This window comes from Mus caroli, chromosome 10 (genome assembly GCF_900094665.2).
Source record: "Mus caroli chromosome 10, CAROLI_EIJ_v1.1, whole genome shotgun sequence".
Classification (NCBI taxonomy): domain Eukaryota; kingdom Metazoa; phylum Chordata; class Mammalia; order Rodentia; family Muridae; genus Mus; species Mus caroli.
Window position 1 is genome coordinate 117743819 of NC_034579.1, and position 18754 is coordinate 117762572.

General features: G+C 39.4%; 1 protein-coding gene across 5 annotated transcripts in view; it reads right to left on the minus strand.

Annotated features, from left to right (window-relative positions):
• The window catches only part of Slc16a7 (solute carrier family 16 member 7), a 157810-nt gene that overhangs the window by 56206 nt on the left and 82850 nt on the right, over positions 1 to 18754 (minus strand). For all 5 annotated transcript variants that reach the window (XM_029482308.1, XM_021174687.2, XM_021174686.2 and 2 more), the window contains 2 exons: positions 12166 to 12291; positions 4933 to 5182 (listed from right to left, as the gene is read on the minus strand). In XM_029482308.1, the coding sequence (XP_029338168.1) occupies positions 4933 to 5152 (220 nt within the window). In that variant the 5' untranslated portion in view covers positions 5153 to 5182; positions 12166 to 12291. The remainder of the gene's footprint in view (positions 1 to 4932; positions 5183 to 12165; positions 12292 to 18754) is intronic.

Sequence of the window (18754 nt, forward strand, 5' to 3'; positions counted from 1 at the left end):
CACACACACACACACACACACACACACATACACACACACACAGACACAGACACACACACACACACAGACACAGACACACCCCTTTGCCTTACACACATGGAAGCAGGTAACGAGACAGGGCATTTATGAGAATACTAAGAGCAGGCACATTGATAAGGACAGACAGTTAAGTCACAGGGAGAGGATACAGGATTTACTTCTGAAGTAATGAAGATGTTCTCAAATTAACTGGGGCAGTATTTACACAGCTTTAAGAATCGATCGAAAACTGATCAACGTTTACAAGTTAAATGAATAAATTGTACAGAATGTGACCTACATCTTACTGAAAACACCATGCTTCTAAAGGCATTGTGCCTTTTAGCCCCCAAAAGAACATCACAGGAAAAGGAAGTGACGTGTGTCTTTCCCGTTCTGGCTTACATACCATGCTTTCTTTCTGTTTCTCTTCTGTTAGATTAGTCGGTGTCCTATTTATGAGAGATCGTTAGAGAGTAGTGCAGTCTCAGGGTGTTTTTAAAGGTCTCGTGAACCGGTCACCACGTGTCCTGTTGAAGGTTTTCTGGACCCATCTTTTTCTGTTACTTGGATTTATAAATGTATTCTTTTCCTTTCTTTTTGATATAATAATATACTTACATAATTTCTCCTTCCTCCCATCAAACCCTTCCATGTGCCTCTCCTTGCTCTCTTTCCAAATCATGCCCCTTTCTAATTAGTTGCTATTATATATATATACATACAATTTCTAAATCTAAAAAGTTATGGCTTTTGTAGCTTTTTAAATATCAAATGTTATGGCTTTTATAACTTTTAAATATAAAAACGTATGGCTTTTTATAACCTTTTAAGTATAAAAAGTATTATTTTTATTAGTAGTACAATGTATTTATTTTGTTTAATTTTATATTTTATTACTGTAAGCATTTTTTAATTCAAATATGATCTCACTCTCTCCCATTCCTTCCTTTCAGAGCTTCCACTTCTCCACTTGACTCGGATCCATGAACTCTTTAATTCTTACTAATCTTTAATTCTTACTAATGGGCATGCAGATACATGGAGGTGTCACTTGTATGTGTATATTTTTGGGACTGACCACCCTGTAATAGGTGACCATAACCAATGAGGAGGCTCATTCCTGGGGAACCCTGATTCACCCTTTCTTGTCAAGTCAACAATTGCTCATAGCTTTTCATCTAGAGGTAGGATTCCAGGAGATTTTCCCGTCCAAATTGAAATATCAGCTGGTGTTGAAATCGTTTACATCTTGTTAATCTGTAGTGCTGAGCCTTGTGGATGCAGCATACCTGTCGGATTTACAGACACAATCTCCCAGCAGACTTCCTGGCTCCTGTGTTCATTTGTGGATTAGGTTTTTGTTTAGTTGCTTGTTCTTTTCTTTGGTTTGGTTTGGTGTTGGTTGATTTGGTGTTGGGGTTTCTCCATAGAATCCTGGCTGTCCTGGAGCTCACTTTGCTGAGAAACTCAGCTTGAACTCACAGCAATCTGCCTGCCTCTGCCTTTCTGCCTCTCTGCCTCTCTGCCTTTCTGCCTCTCTGCCTCTCTGCCTCTCTGCCTCTCTGCCTCTCTGCCTCTCTGCCTCTCTGCCTCTCTCTGCCTCTCTGCCTTTCTGCCTGTGCATGCTCAATCTAAATTAGGCATGTGCCACTACATATGGTCCCTTTATTTGTTTGAGACAAGGTCCCAATGTATAGTCCTGGCTGACTTAGAACTTGCTACATAGACCAGGCTAACCTCACACTTTTGGAACTCCCCTTGTCTTTGCCTACTGAGGACTGAGACTCTGGGTGTGCACCAGCATGCCTGGCATAAAGTCTGTTTTGGCTGTAAGAATAAGACATACAACGTGGACAGTATGAGGAACCATGTGAATGCATAAACTACACTGAGCAGTGTGTATTACAGTTTAATGAGATTTGGGTTCTCCTGGGAATATGTTGTACTGTTTTCTACATAGCCAGCAAGGACATGCAAACAGTCGCAGCCCTGATAATTGAGGATTCAGGGCAATATTCCAAGGGCTTATTTGGATCTTTTCTAGATCTTCCCAACATTAGCTCTGTACTCTCAGTATTTTTATGTGCCTTAAATTATTTTCTCAAAGCAATCACACAGAAAACAAGTATCTGCTTTACTTTAGACAGAATTTATTCTTATATTACTCTAAATACCTTAATGATTTCCCCAAAATTGTAAATATCAAATTATCATTGTATTTATTAACTTCTAGAGTTTTCATTTAAGGAATGGATATGTATTCCACTTGGTAGAGAACTTATCTAGCCTTTATGCCATGCCTGTGTTTACCGAAAACTATATAACCTGGGCATTCCATGGGCATGTTGTTATCCCATGCTTTGAAGGTAGGGACAGGAGAATCAGAAGTTCAAGGTCTCCTTACATCCTCAACTATGAAATGAGATCAAGGCCAGCACAGAATAGATGAGACGCTACTTCAAAACATAGTTTTCCTTTGTGCCTTTTAAATTTTGTACCACATATGTCTAAGAGAGAAAATAAATGCATTCATAAAATGAAATTACTTATACATGACAAGCCTAGTTAAAAATGTGCATTAAGATGTTGCACTAATTTTAGAAAACAAAAATATTAAATTAAATGATGCGATTCTATCATTTTATATCCTCCTTTTCATCCAGCTAGCTCAAAGACTATGCCATGACCATGCCATCTCCATAAACCAGCTCTCCTTTGCTTGGGGACAATGATCATTGAGTTGAAAATTCTCTCCAAGGCTTACTGAATCTTATCCAGTTCTTATTTTTCTTCCAGGAAGTCCACAGTTATTGTGTCCTGCTCCTCAATATAGGCCAATAATCAGTTCTGGCCAGTAGAATATAGTCAGAAATGAAGATTGTAAATTCCAAGGCTGGACACTGAATACTGCAGATGATCTTGCTCTTTGCCCAATACAAAGAGTAGGTTTGGAGGACAGCACAGGTCAGAGTGTTAGAACAGGTACCACAGGGGGCACTGAGTGAGCTTCCAATGAGCATGCATGTACTGAAGCCACAGGGAATTGGGGATTGTGTGTAAAAGGCTGAGAGATCCTTAACTACATCAAATTCTGATTCATGACTTTAAGTTAGTCAACAATATTTTCAACAGAAAACTATGAAAGATAAAATGGAACCTGATGTCCAAACTCAATGAACCTATATCAAGTCTCTGAGGGTTCCATTTCAGTTATATGTAAGAGGCAGGGACTGGACATATTTAAATATTTACCTTGACCTGTCAGGTCAAGGCAAATATATTAGTCCAGCAGTGCATCATCATAGAACACTGGAGCTGTAGAAGAACACGATGCATTGCACAATATCAAACATTTCTATAGAGACATAAGAAATAGCAAATACAATTCTTAACAGGCATCCAGAAGTTATTCTAAGAAATAGTTTTTTAAAAAGCATAGTTTTTCAAATACAAGCACAATAGAATTGAAATGCTACTCTTGATATACAAATAAGTACTTATCAGCTTAACCTTATCAACATTAGCCAATCCTGATTAATCTACCATCATTAAGATACAAATTGTGGAAAATTCACACTGATGGCAACGTACTTATCACACACAGTGTAGGATTATCTACATATCCAATATTGGCTTTGGTGGTATATTAGAGAGATGCTATCTCACAAAATAATGGGTATGCCTCCAGGGCAGGTGGAATGTGTGTCAATGGTACAAAGCAAGAGACTGCGTTGGATTTTCAGAACTGGATTAGCCTGGATCTGCCATTCTGTAGCTAAACAGAGAAAGATATGAGAGAGCAATGGCCAAATGTCTGAAGGCTAAGATTACATATCGGAAGTGAGCCCTGTGACTTTGGAAAACTAGTTTGTATGTGTCCTTAGTCGCAGAACAGAAAGAAGGAAATCATCTCTAGGGTTCTTAAGAGGACTGGGGAATATCACACAAATCAAGTGTGGAATGAGGCCTTGGCCAAGAGCAAATTCCAATAAGTATTGGTGATTATTGCTAACATCCTATGCCCCTCGCTAGGAATCACATTGCCTTTACTTATATAGTAAAATCTGACATTAGATAACTTAAATGATAGCTTTATATTCATGTATTATAATTCTATAACTGTTCCTTACACTTAAATTGCCAGTTGACAAATGAAAATTCTAAAACACATCTATTTTAAGTAATGATTTATATGCAAAAAAATCTATAAAAGTCTGGTCTGCTATTGAGAATGTTTTACAGACAACGGTCACATAATCATGAGAGATTTTCATTGTTTCACACTCCAATATGAGGTGGTTTGATGGATTAATTCTCTCTCATGATTTACACTCTCATTTTCACAGAGACTCTAACAATATAACTGCAAACAGCCACTTAAGTAAAACGATGTCATTGTTTTGGGAGCCCTGAAACAATAAGGAATTATTTCACATACAACTTGAACATCTGCAGAAAATACATGGTGGGCAGCACCACTCTGGGCATTGCAAACTGGAGTATGTTCTGGCTTTATAAACTGTCAGGAGCATAGATTTCCCTTCCATGCTAAAGAAAGCACTTTGGTCCACTATGGTGATGTTGAGATATAATTCCCACATCATAGCATGGGGTTCATTCCAAACCAAACAGCAGAATCACTTGGAATCTTGATAGTCCTACAAACCTCATTTGTGCAAATAATTCTCCATTCTCAACAAATATTCCACTAAGACTCAAAATGAAGTAAAGCGATAATCATGCTAAATTGCCACAAACCATTAAGAATGCAGTTCTAATCATGCTTTTCAATTGATTTCAACTGATTAACATGTAAGAGTTTTAATACATGGGCATAGTGTCAATTGGAAGGAGACAGAGATAGGGCACTGTTCTCTTACTCCAGAAATCCCTTTGCACCGAGAACCTTACCTCCCGCATACATGACAGCTAGCATGATGGACGATATCCATGCGATCTGACTGGAGGTGGTGTTGAATATTTCCTGGATGTCTTTGAAGAATACTGTGACAGCTTTGGGGAAGGCATATGAAAATCCAATGGAGATAAAGGATGCACAGACTACGACCCAGCCCCACCCTCCGTCGGGAGGAATTGGTTGTGGAAGCGGCACGGAAGCTTCTGATGGCATTTCTGCACTTCTACTGGAGACTAAGGTGACCTAGTGGAAAAGAAATGACAGTTCACATTACACTTTTGATTGCGTGGATCACCCTTGATAGCTGCGAAGGTAGCATTCTCAACGTAACTACCATGTGATTTTCATTAATATACTCAGTATCCTCATACTTTGATAATGATTAGGAAATCAAAGCAAAAAAAAAAAAGTTAGACAGCCTTGATTATCAAGAGGTAAAATCTGAAAGCACTTAATTATGGGAAGAAAAGATTTGGACTTGAAAAATCCAGAGGTAAACTGAAGGTCTGGAGAGAAACATAGCTATTATACAACAAATGCCTTCTGTGTGTGTGCAGGGTGTGTGCGCATGTGTGTGTGTGCACGCGTGTGCACTCGTGCCTGCGTATGTGTGTCAGGGGTTGATAGACACAGTTGATTTCACAGTACTGGGGTCTTGCTGATTTGGTTGTTCTTAGGGGCAAATGCTCTGAGGAGTCACTGGGGTGATATACCTGTTTTTATGTGGATTCTGAAGGACTGAACTCAGGTCATCAAAATCTTGTGGCAAGCTCTTAACAACTGAGCCATCATCAAGCCTGAAGAATATCTTAATTCAAAGCATCACCCTTCCAAAATTAAGTTGACTGGCCATTTAGAGACTATTCCCTTCCTCTCGCTCTCCCTACCCCCCACGGCTCTGTCATTTCAAAGGATTTCTACTAGCTACATGGATAATATGCTTACTTATTGAAAGACTGGAGAAAAGGCTCTTTAATATATTGCATATATATTATATATACTTATATATAATATACTTATATATTATACTTATATATAATATATATGAAAAATATATATATTATATAAGTATAATTATACTTATATATAATATATATGAAAAAATCATAAAAATTCAACTTTTGAGTGACACCGTGATTAGTAAAAATTATATTTTATATTAGTTTTCTTTTTGGATGTTTCATATATTGCTTAGTCATATGTTAATAATTTTAAAGTGCTCTGAAATTAGTCATTTAGAAAAACTTAGGAAGGAAGTGACAAATGAGTCTCCATTTCTATCAGGGAAAGTCGGTGGTGAGAAATCAGTGCGACTGAGAATTTTTAAATGGTAAACCCCCTTTTTCCAAGACTATGCAGTGTAATAACAAGTCATTCTAAACTGAATAGAGAGGGTGGACTTGCGGGCTAGAGACAAACACAATAAAGACATGAAGTTGAAATTGGAGACAGCAAAACACCTCAGCAGGTAAAGGTGTGTGCAATCAATCCTGATAGCATGAGTTCAGTCCCCGGAAACAGCATGTTGGAAGCAGAGAACTGATTCCAAAAGTTGTCTTCAGCCCTCCACATGTACAGCACACATACACCACACAGACACACACACACTACACACATGTATACACACTCAGAGATACACACACACATACACATATAAGTATACACACACATGCACACTCACATATATACACATATACACACATATGTTCACACACATACATATGCACACACCACATGCACACACACATGCACACATACACATTCACACACATATATACACATGCACACACATACACACACATTTACACACACACATACCCAAACACACATACACATATGCACACACACATACACACATATACACACATGTATACACACATACACACATTCATACACACATACACACATACACACCCAAACACACATACACTAGACCACATGCATATACACACATGCACACACACATACACACATATACACACACACCACATGCATATACACACATACACACACACACCACATGCATATACACATATGCACACACACAATTTTACATTTTTGCTTGTGAGCCTAGCCTTGTGTCTTTGTGCCTATATTTCTTGTGCTTTAGCTTGGTTCGTCATCCTTTTCTGTCTGTCTGTTTTGTCCTATTCAAGTTTACCAGCTTTTACTTCATCTTACTATATGGTTCTCTTTCTCTTTTGAGATATCGGTCTGTTTTCTAATTAAAGAGAGAAAGATAGGATGTGGATTTAGGTGCATCAGGAGGTAGAGAGCACATGGAGGTATTTGGGGGAAAGGGAGTCATAATCAAAATGTAGTGTGCAAAAACTCTCTTCAATTTTAAAGTAAAATTCTCAATTTTAAAAAGTTAAAAACATTTCAAATTTCTCATCTCTTATGCTAATGACCTAAGTACATAATACTAAAATGAACCTATAATGTAGTTGTGGGTATATAAAAATACTATGGATAAAGGGACACACATCAGTAAATTCTGAATCCTTGTTATTGCTAAATATGTCCTTATTATCTCCAGTAAGCATTTATTAGACAATTTAATTTCAAAAAACTCCTTTGATACTTTTATTCTAAAATGAGACAATTTTGATGATATTAAGAAACTTGGCCTGAGTAATGTGTGAGCTGCTAGATCCAACTGCTGGTGCTAACGGGAAATACACAGGATCAGAAATAAGACTGCTTGATTATGTACTCAGGGAGTAAAATAGGCCGAAGAAAACCCACTTGACATTTTATTATATTCTGTGTGTCTCAATATTCTGAAGGACTGAAACAGTCAAGAGCACTCGGATTCCAAAACGTCCATAGCCTGAAAACTTCTCCCCATAGAGATTGTATAGTTTGCTGCCAAACATTCCCCAGTATTGTAGTGATGAAGGCCTGGCTGTCTGCCTTTGGTGCTGCTGGGAAATGGTTGGACTTTTAACTTGTGAACTAAGGGAAGGAAGTTGGCTCCCTGGTGCGTGCTTCTGTAGAGAACTCTGGGACTGTGGCCTTTGCCGCCTTTCTTCTTGGCTTCCATTGTGAGTACCTTTGGGACAATGCATCCCGTGCTGCCTTGCCTCAGAGTTCTCGCAGTGGTCCCCGACAAAAGAATGAGGTGCCAGTGATTAGGACCTCTGAAGTATCAAATAAAAAAAAAATCTTCCCTCCGCTAAAGTTCATTTCCCGAGGTAATTTGTCACAGTGGTAAAAACTGACTAGTGCAGGGATGCTTTGTTCCACTGAAAACACTCTCTAGCGGTTTGTACTGACACACTTCCCTCCAGGACAGAGACAGGAGGTACAGGAGACCCCAGAGGTCAGCGAACTTCACAAATTACGGAAGGCTGAAACTCTCACCAGGGCCCCTACCCAAGGATAAAGAGGCGAGTAAGCTGCTGTAGCAGGAGCCCTGAGCGGTGCTTCTCAGAATGAGCGGAGATTCTGAGGCCCTTGGAGCTTCAGGGAGCCCCTTTGCTGTGCTTTCAGGGGATACAACTGCTTCTGAGTCAGCCATACCCGTGCGACTCATCCCCAGAAGTCCCACTGCTTCCTTCACTAGTCTGCCTTAGTCTTTTTTTAAAAAAATTATTTTATTTGTCTACACTTTCAAAGTGAAATAATATCTGAAATGAAAGAGTCTAGAATTGAAACAAAATGTTCCCAAGAAAGCATCATGGATAGATTGGGCTAGGTAGAAGAGAGTGTGTGTCTTAGCCATTCTGGCTGAAGTGACAGGGAATCAAAGTTATTTAATTGAATTCCTTTCATTGCTAATTGCATACTTTGTATACCCACAGTATACAAACAGCTACAAAGAAAGTCAGGGAAATAAATACTCCAACTGAAAGATACCTAGGAATTAAAACAGCGTTCTAAACAGAAGATGTAAACGGCCAGATGATACCTCCGATGCACAGTTGATATAGATGAGCTCTTGCTTTGGGGATTTTCTTTTTCTTCTTCACCTGAATGATGTTTCTCATGGCTGCAATGCAATTTTTTGTTTTGTGAGGTCCGAGTTGTCAGCTTTAGGCATTACTGCCTTTTTAAAAATGGAGTTCTGTTTGCAGAGTCCTGCCCACAGCCTTGTCTTGTAGGGTGCTGCCTGGGTTTCCCACTAGCAGTTCAGGGTTTCAGAGTTCACACTGAATCGTTGATCCACTCGAATCTGATATATGTGCAGGATGATTGTTGTAGGTCTACTTTCATCCTTTTCCATGTGCACATCCAGGCTCCCAGAAGCCTTTGCTGAGTATGATTTCTTTTCCCCCAGTGCGTTTTTTGGTCTTTGTCAAAAGTCCGATGGTTGTAGTTCTGTGCACCCATATTTGGTCCTTCTATTTTGTTTCTAATGGTCTACATTTCTGGTTTTCTGCCAGTACAATATTTTTACTATTAAGATTCTAAAAAAAAAAAAATCTTGAAGTCTGGCATACCAATCTGTCCAGCATTACTCTTTTTGTTCAGGATTGTTCCTGCTGTGTCTTTTGATGGGAGAGTTGAGGTCCTTAAATAGAGTTATTGGTGTGCATACTATAGCCATTCTGATGCTTTCCACTGGTTTGTGTTTATTCTTTGTTTCGATGAAGCTTCAGCTTTGTTTCCATTCTGGAGTCCATTGGCTACACTTATTCTTCCCCTCAGCTCAGAATATTCCCTCCAGTACTCCAATTGGCATTTTTTGTTTGTTATTAGGTTTCGAGGGTTGCTTGTATCATGAAAAGCTTTCCTTTCTCCTTCAACTGTGGCAGGTAGTTTTTCGGGGCAACTTCTTCTAAGTTGTCAGTCCTGGTATTTTAGAATTATTGAGCTCCAGGCTCTTTTGGACCTTAAAGTTTTCCTTAAATATCAGCTTTTATCATTTATATGTGAGTTATATGGTATTTCTCTTGCCGGTTTCAATACTTTTTCTTTATTCTGTATCTGTAGAGTTTGACTATGATTTCCTGTGGGGAGTTTCTTTTTCAGTCTTCTCTAGTTGGGGGTTTAGAATGTTGCTTATATTTTTGCATGGTTTTATCTTTTTCGACATTTTCCTTTATTCTTTATATTTAGTGTTTTGACTTTGATGTACTGGGAGAGCCTCACTGTTAATCTTGTCTAGTTGGTGTTCCGTGTGCTGCTTATGTGTGCATGCTTATCTTACTTTACTTTAGGAAATTTTCTTCTCTGATCTTGTTAAAGATCTGGTATAAACCATTAATGTAGGATTCTTTCTTCTATGCCTACAATTTGAAGATTTCGTCGTTTATGGTATCCTGTGTTTCCTGTGTGCTTCTGTCCTGTGCGTGTTCACATCTCTTGTTTTCTTTCCTTAGTTTATCTAGATGCTTCATTCCTTCTACCTGTAAGGCTTTCCCCTGGTTTTTCTTATTGAGATTTTGAGTTTAATTATAGTAAATAGACAGCCTGCAAAATGGGAAAACATCCTTGCCAGCTATATATCTGATGGAGGATTCATATCTACAATATGCAAAGATAGTAAAAGTGCCAAACATCGAGGGAAAAAAATAGCCAGAGAGGCAAAGTACTAAACCAAAAATACTCATAAGTATCTGAGAAATAATTTGTAATTAGTCAAGATCCTTAGCCCTGGAAATTGAACTGAAATGCTAAATAACTCTGAGATTTCAACTTACACGAGTCAAAATGGCAAGATCAAAACAGTGACAGTTGCTAGTGTGGGCATGGAGAAGGGACATTTACTCAATGGTAGGAGGAGTCACTTTGACAGTCTCTGTGGATATATGGAAAGTCTCGAAAAAGTTAGAATTAGAGCCACCACACCATTCATTCAGTTATATCATTCTTGGCATACACTCAAAGGACCTTATCTTACAACTGGCTCATGACATGTTCAGTGATGCTCTATTCATGATGGCCAGCAATTTGAAATAGCTTCAATCTTTCTTGAAGAATGGATAGCATGTGGTGCACTTTCAATGTGAAATGCTATTTACCTATATTAAAGAGAAAACTCTGAAATTTACAGGGAAATTGACGAAGCTGTAAACAAGCATTTTGAAGGAGGCAACCTGGATCTAGAATACAAATGCCTCTGCCTTTTCTCTCCTCTGAAGATGTTACCTTGGAGTCTGCAGATAAATTAAGCCTCATGTGGAACACCCTCAGAGGTGAGGAAATTAGTACGGTGTTGTGGCAAGAGGGCGCTTTCAGGGTATGGAAAACAGAACTCTGTGGTATGAGTGGGGATGAGCAGAGGGTGAAGAAGAACATGATGTAGGGTGAAGGGGGGAGGGGTGGAGGTGGAAAGGCAACATAGAGGAGGGTAAATAATACCAAAGGCTTTCACGAATTGTCATATGAGAAACTACTGCAGAATGTTCCTAAAATTTAAGCATACACATGTATAAAACCACAAACATAACTTCCCTATAATGTAATCAAAATCCACCAACTATAAACGATATTCAAAAAGACCAAACAAAACCCAAAACACAAACAAAAATATCAGTGCTAGGAGTGCATTACATTTGCAGGAGTTGTTGGCCAGCGAGATCTCACAGACCACCAAGTATAAAAGTCTACTGTGACTGCTCTCTCGGCTATCCTCTAGGACTTGATGGTAAGACATTGAGGATGAACACATCACATACTTGATGAGTCCTAGATAGGGAGCAACCGAGTTGGTATGGACCGGGGAATTTCATCCTTACTATCTTCCGTAGCACCTGAGGGAGTTATGCATGCTGCCAGAGAGGAGAAACGTTACTATCAATCTTATCTAGCTATGAACTCCTAAGAGCGACAGTAACTACCTGCCTAGAAAGGAAAGTGTGCCCTCAGGTGCAACAGTGCCACAGAAGGCATGGAAACAAATAAGGACTTTCTGGTTGGATTTATGGTGTACTCTACGGTATACCACAGGCATCTGCCAGTTATTGGGGCTGAGAACCTATGGGCTGAGAGACCATATGTCCTGAGGCAGGGTGCTTATTGTTGTGTTAATAGTTCACAGTATTAAGGTCCCAGTCCCTTACCCTTGGGACCATAGCACATCCCACAAACCACCTCTTGCCTCTTAGCAGCTGAAGTTGATCAACAGTCAAGATTCAGTTTGAACACACATACTCCTGCATGATGCTTTTCCTTGTACACAATTCTGTAATTGTCTATGTACTTGGAAGCAGTTACTTTTTTTGTCTGTTTTATTTGTAAGTATGACTAAGGAACTACAAGCAAAAATATATGTTTACCTGTTGTCAGATGAACACTTTAACAGCTTTGGGTGGTGTGTAGAATATTTAAGCCTAGTCACTTTGTGTTGACGTACAATATTTGAAGGCAATATGAAGGGAGAGGTAGAGCAGACTCCAGATTATCTACAGAGAAATAAAAGCAGATATTAAGTGTTTAACTGTAGCTCATAGTCTCATTAGTCACTAGCTTTAATTCACCCCAGTAATTCTACATATCTTTTATAACTACAATAATAAATGTACATGTATACATATAGAGATATAATTGTCAATCTAATTTAGCTACTAGGTATAACTGAAGAAATCAAATGTATGGAGCTAGAAGGAAATGTACAAGGTAAAGAAGAATCAGGTTCTGAAATATATAATAAACTATAGGACCAGTAGCTCAGTGGATAAAGTTTTTTCTGCACCAGCACAAGGAAAGGAACTGAGCTTGACTCCCAGAATCTCTGTAAATAGCCCAGCATGTGGTACTTTCTTATGATTCTAGCACTAGGACATGGAGGCAGGAGGATTTCTGAGGCTCGAAAGCCAGCCAGTGTAGGTGAATAGATGAGTTCTAGATGCTAGTGAGAGAGCTTGCATCAAAAACAATGCAGATTGCTCCCGAAAAATGACTCTGGGGACTGGGCTCTGGCTCCCACATGTATTATACAGAAATGAAGACACACCTGGACATACGGAGACATCGCACAATTAATAGTGTATGCAACTCATATTATAACAAAGAAAAGTTATTGACATTCAGTGCCATCACTCACTCCTTATATCTACTTAAATAAGTTGGCATTAAATTGTGTGTGTGTGTGTGTGTGTGTGTGTGTGTGTGTGTGTACATCTGAGATTTAACAAAATAACCCTAAATACTATCAATAATACACAGGCTTTAACCAAGTGACACAGTGAGGGGTGGCAAGAAGAAATATTTTAAGGATCTGTTTCAGAATTCAAACTTGATAACCAAGTCTAAATATAATAGATTAAATGTCTTTATTAAAGATATTAACCTCGGTGTGGTAAAAAAATGTAAACTTTAGTATAAACCTACTTTGGACAAGATTACACGTAAGAAAAGTGGGAAACAAGTTTCTTGCAATTCAATAAGTGGTCATCTGCTTTGGCTCTAGGGCAGCCCATTATACGGTGCTGAGAGAAGACATTGTGGCCATCGATCGGGTCAGAGGTGCTTGTGTAAGAGGATGAAGGATGTGTGGAGACCACTAAAGAGAGCAAAGGAGTCTGAGAGTCACTGATTGGATCTAAGCAATTGACAAGAAATTGAGTTAAAGACTTCATGTTTCCCAGAAGTGAAGTGTTAGCCCTCAGTGGACACGCTGGGCCTGTGGAAGAGCGGCTTCCAACAGCTCTGGCCCTACCCGGAATGCTTTCGAAAGCCGGGTCAGTCGTGAGCTCCGGCCCTCCCCAGCAGCTATTCCATGTCAGTGTAGGAAGTCTTTATGTTTTCAGATGATTAACTTCTCTGCATTTGTCCTCTGGCGCAGCACACTTCACTGAGCACCTGGCCAGGGTCTCAGAGGAAGGCCCGAGGCATCCCCCCAAACCAGGCTCTGTCCCCCAGGCTATAATTAATTATACCCAATGTCTTACACACACCAGTTAAGAAGCAAGAATAAAAGGAGCTCTGAGAAAAGTCTCAGGATGCAGAGAATCCAACCTACTCACCAAAACTTCTGTAAAATTTTACAGTGTATAATCTAACCAACCTATATTTTAGAAAAATCAATCTACAACACGGGTGCCTTTCAACAAATGGCTTAATAATCCAGAAAGGTTCAATTTGATTGTTTCAATTAATCTATATTATATTCTTTCTCTACTGATTTTGATCTACTGTGGTCTAATTTACAGACATTTAGGTACATGTACACACGTACTCGCACTCACACACACACACAATGTTATATGTATTTATTGTCAATTTTAACAAGGCATGATCATGTTTTAAGAATTTAACCAACCATTCTTAAGAAAAGGTGAAATGTTTATTTTTATTTCATCAAGTAAAAGGTTTGTGGGCTACTTCCCGCCTGCCTACTACAAAGCAGTGCTTGCTGTTAGCACTATCACAGGATGACACCATATTTGCTAATTCTGTTTCTTGGCTGTACCTATGCATGCCACATGCATACAGGCTTTACAGGGTATGTGAATCAATTCTGCAATGACTCTACTACTTTGAGAAACTCAAGTCAATTACTTTTACAAGCTACACTCAGAGAAAACAGTATTTTGAATCAAACTACATATGGAGGCATAGAAGAATGAAAGTGCCAAACGAGCTTTTCAGAGTGATGTTCAGAAAGTATCCACATTGTTGCTCATACTGGGTCTCTTTTGTTACCATCTTTATCCCCAGTGTACTGCAACCGGACTTAGGAACTTAGAAACTTAGTAACTGCTGCCTGGATCCAGTTCTTTCACTTCACTTCATCTATTCATTTTGTGTTTTGCTAGTCCTTTGTTTATTTGGTTTTGGAAAAGGAACTTTCTTTGCTTTCGGTAGCACAGGCTGCTATGAAGCTTGCTACATGAACTGTACTAATCTTAGACTAGAGATTCTCTTGCCTTAGAGCCACCTAAGTGCCGAGATTATAGCACACATCACACCCAGCATCCTCGGTTTTATGAATTTCTAATTTTCAATTCTTGTACATACCCTTCCTGAGTTCACCAGCACTCATATACTAAATGTTGAATTTAAGAAGTACAACTACACATCCATGCCTTAAAGTTCACGGTTGTTTCAGCTTACTTGTATCCATGTTTTCTACAACTTTTTCCAGTGGCTACAACATGTTTAGCTATTACTATTAATAAAACCCAAACTGGGGTCTATTGAAAACACTATTTCATGTGATTTCAACAGAAAATTTTCTTGTGTTCTACAATGAATACCATCTTTCTAAGTTGACTAATCCATGTGAGAGATAATAGTAATAGAAGTGTTGGTGACTACTGATGGCTAGACTTGTCAGGGTCCCTTTGTTTAACTTCCCAAACCTTAGCCAGACAGGATCGCATTTAATCTTTGAAGATGAGGTCCTGAAATAATAGGCTCAGTAAACTAAGGCCCAGGTAAACTCAACAGCAGTTGGGAGACTGTTGGCTTTAATGGAAAGCATCCAGATTTTCTAGATTAAACCAAGGGTTCTCGAGCACATAACCAACACTGGCCTGCGTCACCTAAGTAGATTAAGATCCTTCATAAAGAACAATCATGTAATCTTTTTTTGCTCTCTGTTTCTCCTTTCCTATACAAAACAAGATAGCAATGGCAAACTAATGTACAGTGGTTTAAGGTGCCAGCTCATCCCATTTAACAACAGTAATTAAATGGAATCAAATGTTGTCTTTTCCACCCTATAATTGAATTAAAATTGGAAGGTGATCCTGGAAGGCACTTTTACTGTTCTATATGGTCCCTCTTTTCAATCCTACTGACTGATTGACTTTGACATCTAGACAAGAGCGACATCAAGATGGCATGGCCCTCCGCATGTCAACCACACAAAAGCTACTTTTAGACTCAGACTCTTACTGCAGTTAAAATGACTCTGAGAATGCTAATTGATGTTAAGGATTAAATTAACTAAAGATTTTGCAATCATAATTGGTAAATTAAAAAAAATAGCACACTAATGTATACTAAATTGTGTAGAACAAGAAATTATTTGCTAAAGCATTATCCTGGTTTTTGGAATTATGCTTTCAGGCTCACAAAGAGAATAGTTACAGTAGGCTGAAAGGAGGCTAAGTTTATGTTCCAGTTCTCAGCACCTGTAACAATACATCACACAGCAAAAATATGAACTTCTGGCAATTCTTTTTCTCTGCATTGCTGAGGTGAGACCTGCTTGCAATCACACTATCAGTAGAAGACTCGAGAGATGGAGTTTGGAGAGAGAAACACAGGCACATTAAAAGGGATGCAGAACAGGAACGGAGAACACAGAACAGGACACCAAGTATTGACACTGGCCAACAGAAGCCTGAGGAAGCCTGGAGGTGAGTCTTTTAAAAGTCATAAGCAAGTGACTGGACTGTAATGTTGCCTCTTCCACAGAAAATTACACAATCATGCAATGATATCTGAATAGAGTTCTTGAGGATAGTCATCACAAAGGGACAGACTGTTTCATTCATTAGGAAATATCGGATTGGTATCCAATAACCTGAAAGAAGGGATGAATCTGATCTGGAAAACCCATGGAAGAGAGAGAGAGAGAGAGAGAGAGAGAGAGAGGTCTACACGGTGAATTGTGGTTCTATTTCATTACACTTGTTTCTGTTTTCTATGTGTCACACTCTTGCCTGCATGTTCGAGTGTCCACCACGTGTGTAAAGTGTCCTTGGAGGCTAGGGAAGGTACAGGAAGCCCCTGGGCTGGAGATACAGACATTAGTGAGCCACCACATGTGTGTGGGAACCAAACCCGGTTCGTCTACAAAAGCTGCAAGAGCCATCTCTCCAGCCATCTTCTGTGTGTTTTAAAGTATGTGCTGCACAGGTGGACTGCTGTGGCGTTCTGGCTGAGGGAACAGTGTACCACAAAGTGTAGCTCTACAGACCCTGTCTGAGAATCAAGACTGAGCCCCATCCTGCCTCCATGCCTTCTCTCTCAATCTTTATCAACTAAGTTTCAGAGAACGGGCTTTGGTCAGCTTAGGTACCTCAATGTTGGATCTGACAGAGCATATTTACCTTCCAGCATCTCCTTAAAGGCTCATGGAGAGCCTGTCAGAAAAGGACAGCGATGGACCTCACTTGCATAGACAGAGAAATCTGACCCATGGGTACATTCAAATCCCAGAGACAATTCTTTGCAAATAATGATTATTTTTAAATCCAGTTTCCCTCTTTCAAAAAAACAGACAAACCACTTACTACCCCCCAGAAGGAATAATTCACATTTCCCTCACCCCTTAAATGGAACTAGGCATGCAAATCTCCATTGGCAGGTAGGTAATCATTCTCTTGTAGTCCCCACTGTGCAGGGACGTTACATGGGCTACCTGGCATGGTGTGTCTGGAATCTCCCACTCATTAAGTAGCCTGGCAAAGTTGAATCTCAAATCTGAGGGCCAGACTGGAGGATGTGCAAAACCCTGCTTCAAAGGCAAACAAGAATATGCCTTTTGCTAATAATTTATCTACTGATAGTTGGTTCAAGAGAAGTCACGGAGGGAGCAAAGGAAGATTTTCCTTTAACCATACAACACATATGTGCTTCTACACACACACAAATGATCCAAAACAACACATACAGAGATATTAACTGCGTATAGTTAGGGGAAGTCGCTCTATATAACTTGTGAGGCTTTAGAAATATTTCTCAAGATTACATAATGAATGCATGTTATTTTTCTATTATAAGCTTTATAAATAAAAGTGCTAAAATATGAAACTCTAATATGCACATATAAATCTGTTTCTTTATAAGATGTTTGTAGTCAGTGGTAGGTAATTCTATTTGGATTAAAAGAGCTGAGCTGGGTGGCACAGGACTGTAATCCAGGCAGCTCAGGAATTCAAGGCAGGAATGTCACAAGCTCAAGGCCTGCCCAGTCTCAAGAGAGAGTTCAAGTCCAGCAAGTCCACTTAATGAGATGCCTCGCCTCAAATCCAAAGGGGAAGGCAGGACATCCATACTGTTGGTTTCCTAACTCTTCTGTTGTTTTTTTAATACTATTTTCATTCCACCATGGCTGGTGGGATAGATAACAGACCTTGACTCTAGGATTCAACAGAAATAAAAATGTTGCCCAGAATTCTTCCACCCAAACCAGACACTCCTGTTCAAGTGCTGGAGCCATGGAGAGCTGAGTCTCCTCCTAGCGATACTACATTTTTGATGAAGCAGACTTCATCAAAAGACTTAAGACCTCTTGAAGCAAGTCTATGAAGTCATTTACCCCCATTCTCCTGAATGCCTAGTGACATTCTCAGATCAACATTTAAGAAAACTTGAACGGTACTTGGGCAATCTGGTAGCTCCCATTTTGCAGTTAGTCTTCAAAGACTTCCCAGCTGTCCTCCTTTGCTTCCTCCCGCTGGGGCAACCACCACAACCAAAAGCAATGTGTGCGGGAAAGGATATATTTCATCACAAAGCTTACAGTCCATCATGAAGGCACTCAGGCAGGTCTGGTACAGAGGTCACGGGGGGAACACTGTATACTCTCCATAGCTTGCTTGTGCTGCATTTTTATCCATCCCCAAACTATCTGCACAGGGGTGGCACTGCCCATAGTTTCGAGGGTCTTCCCACATCAACCATTAATAAAGAAAACACACCCAAAGGCTAGCTTACAGGCCACTCTTATAAACGCATTCTCAAGTTCCCTCTTTCCAAATGAATCCGGCTGGTGTCAAGCCGAACAAACAAAACCACAGGGAAAAATAAATTCAAAACCAAACCAGACCAAAGAAACAATAACAAAAATACTAACCAGCACTCTAGCCTTTAATTCTTTCCCCATTTCAAAGGTATTAAATTCTAACTGGCCTTAAGAAAGGGATTCCTGAAAATCCCTGGATAATTTTTGTTATTGTTGTTGTTCTT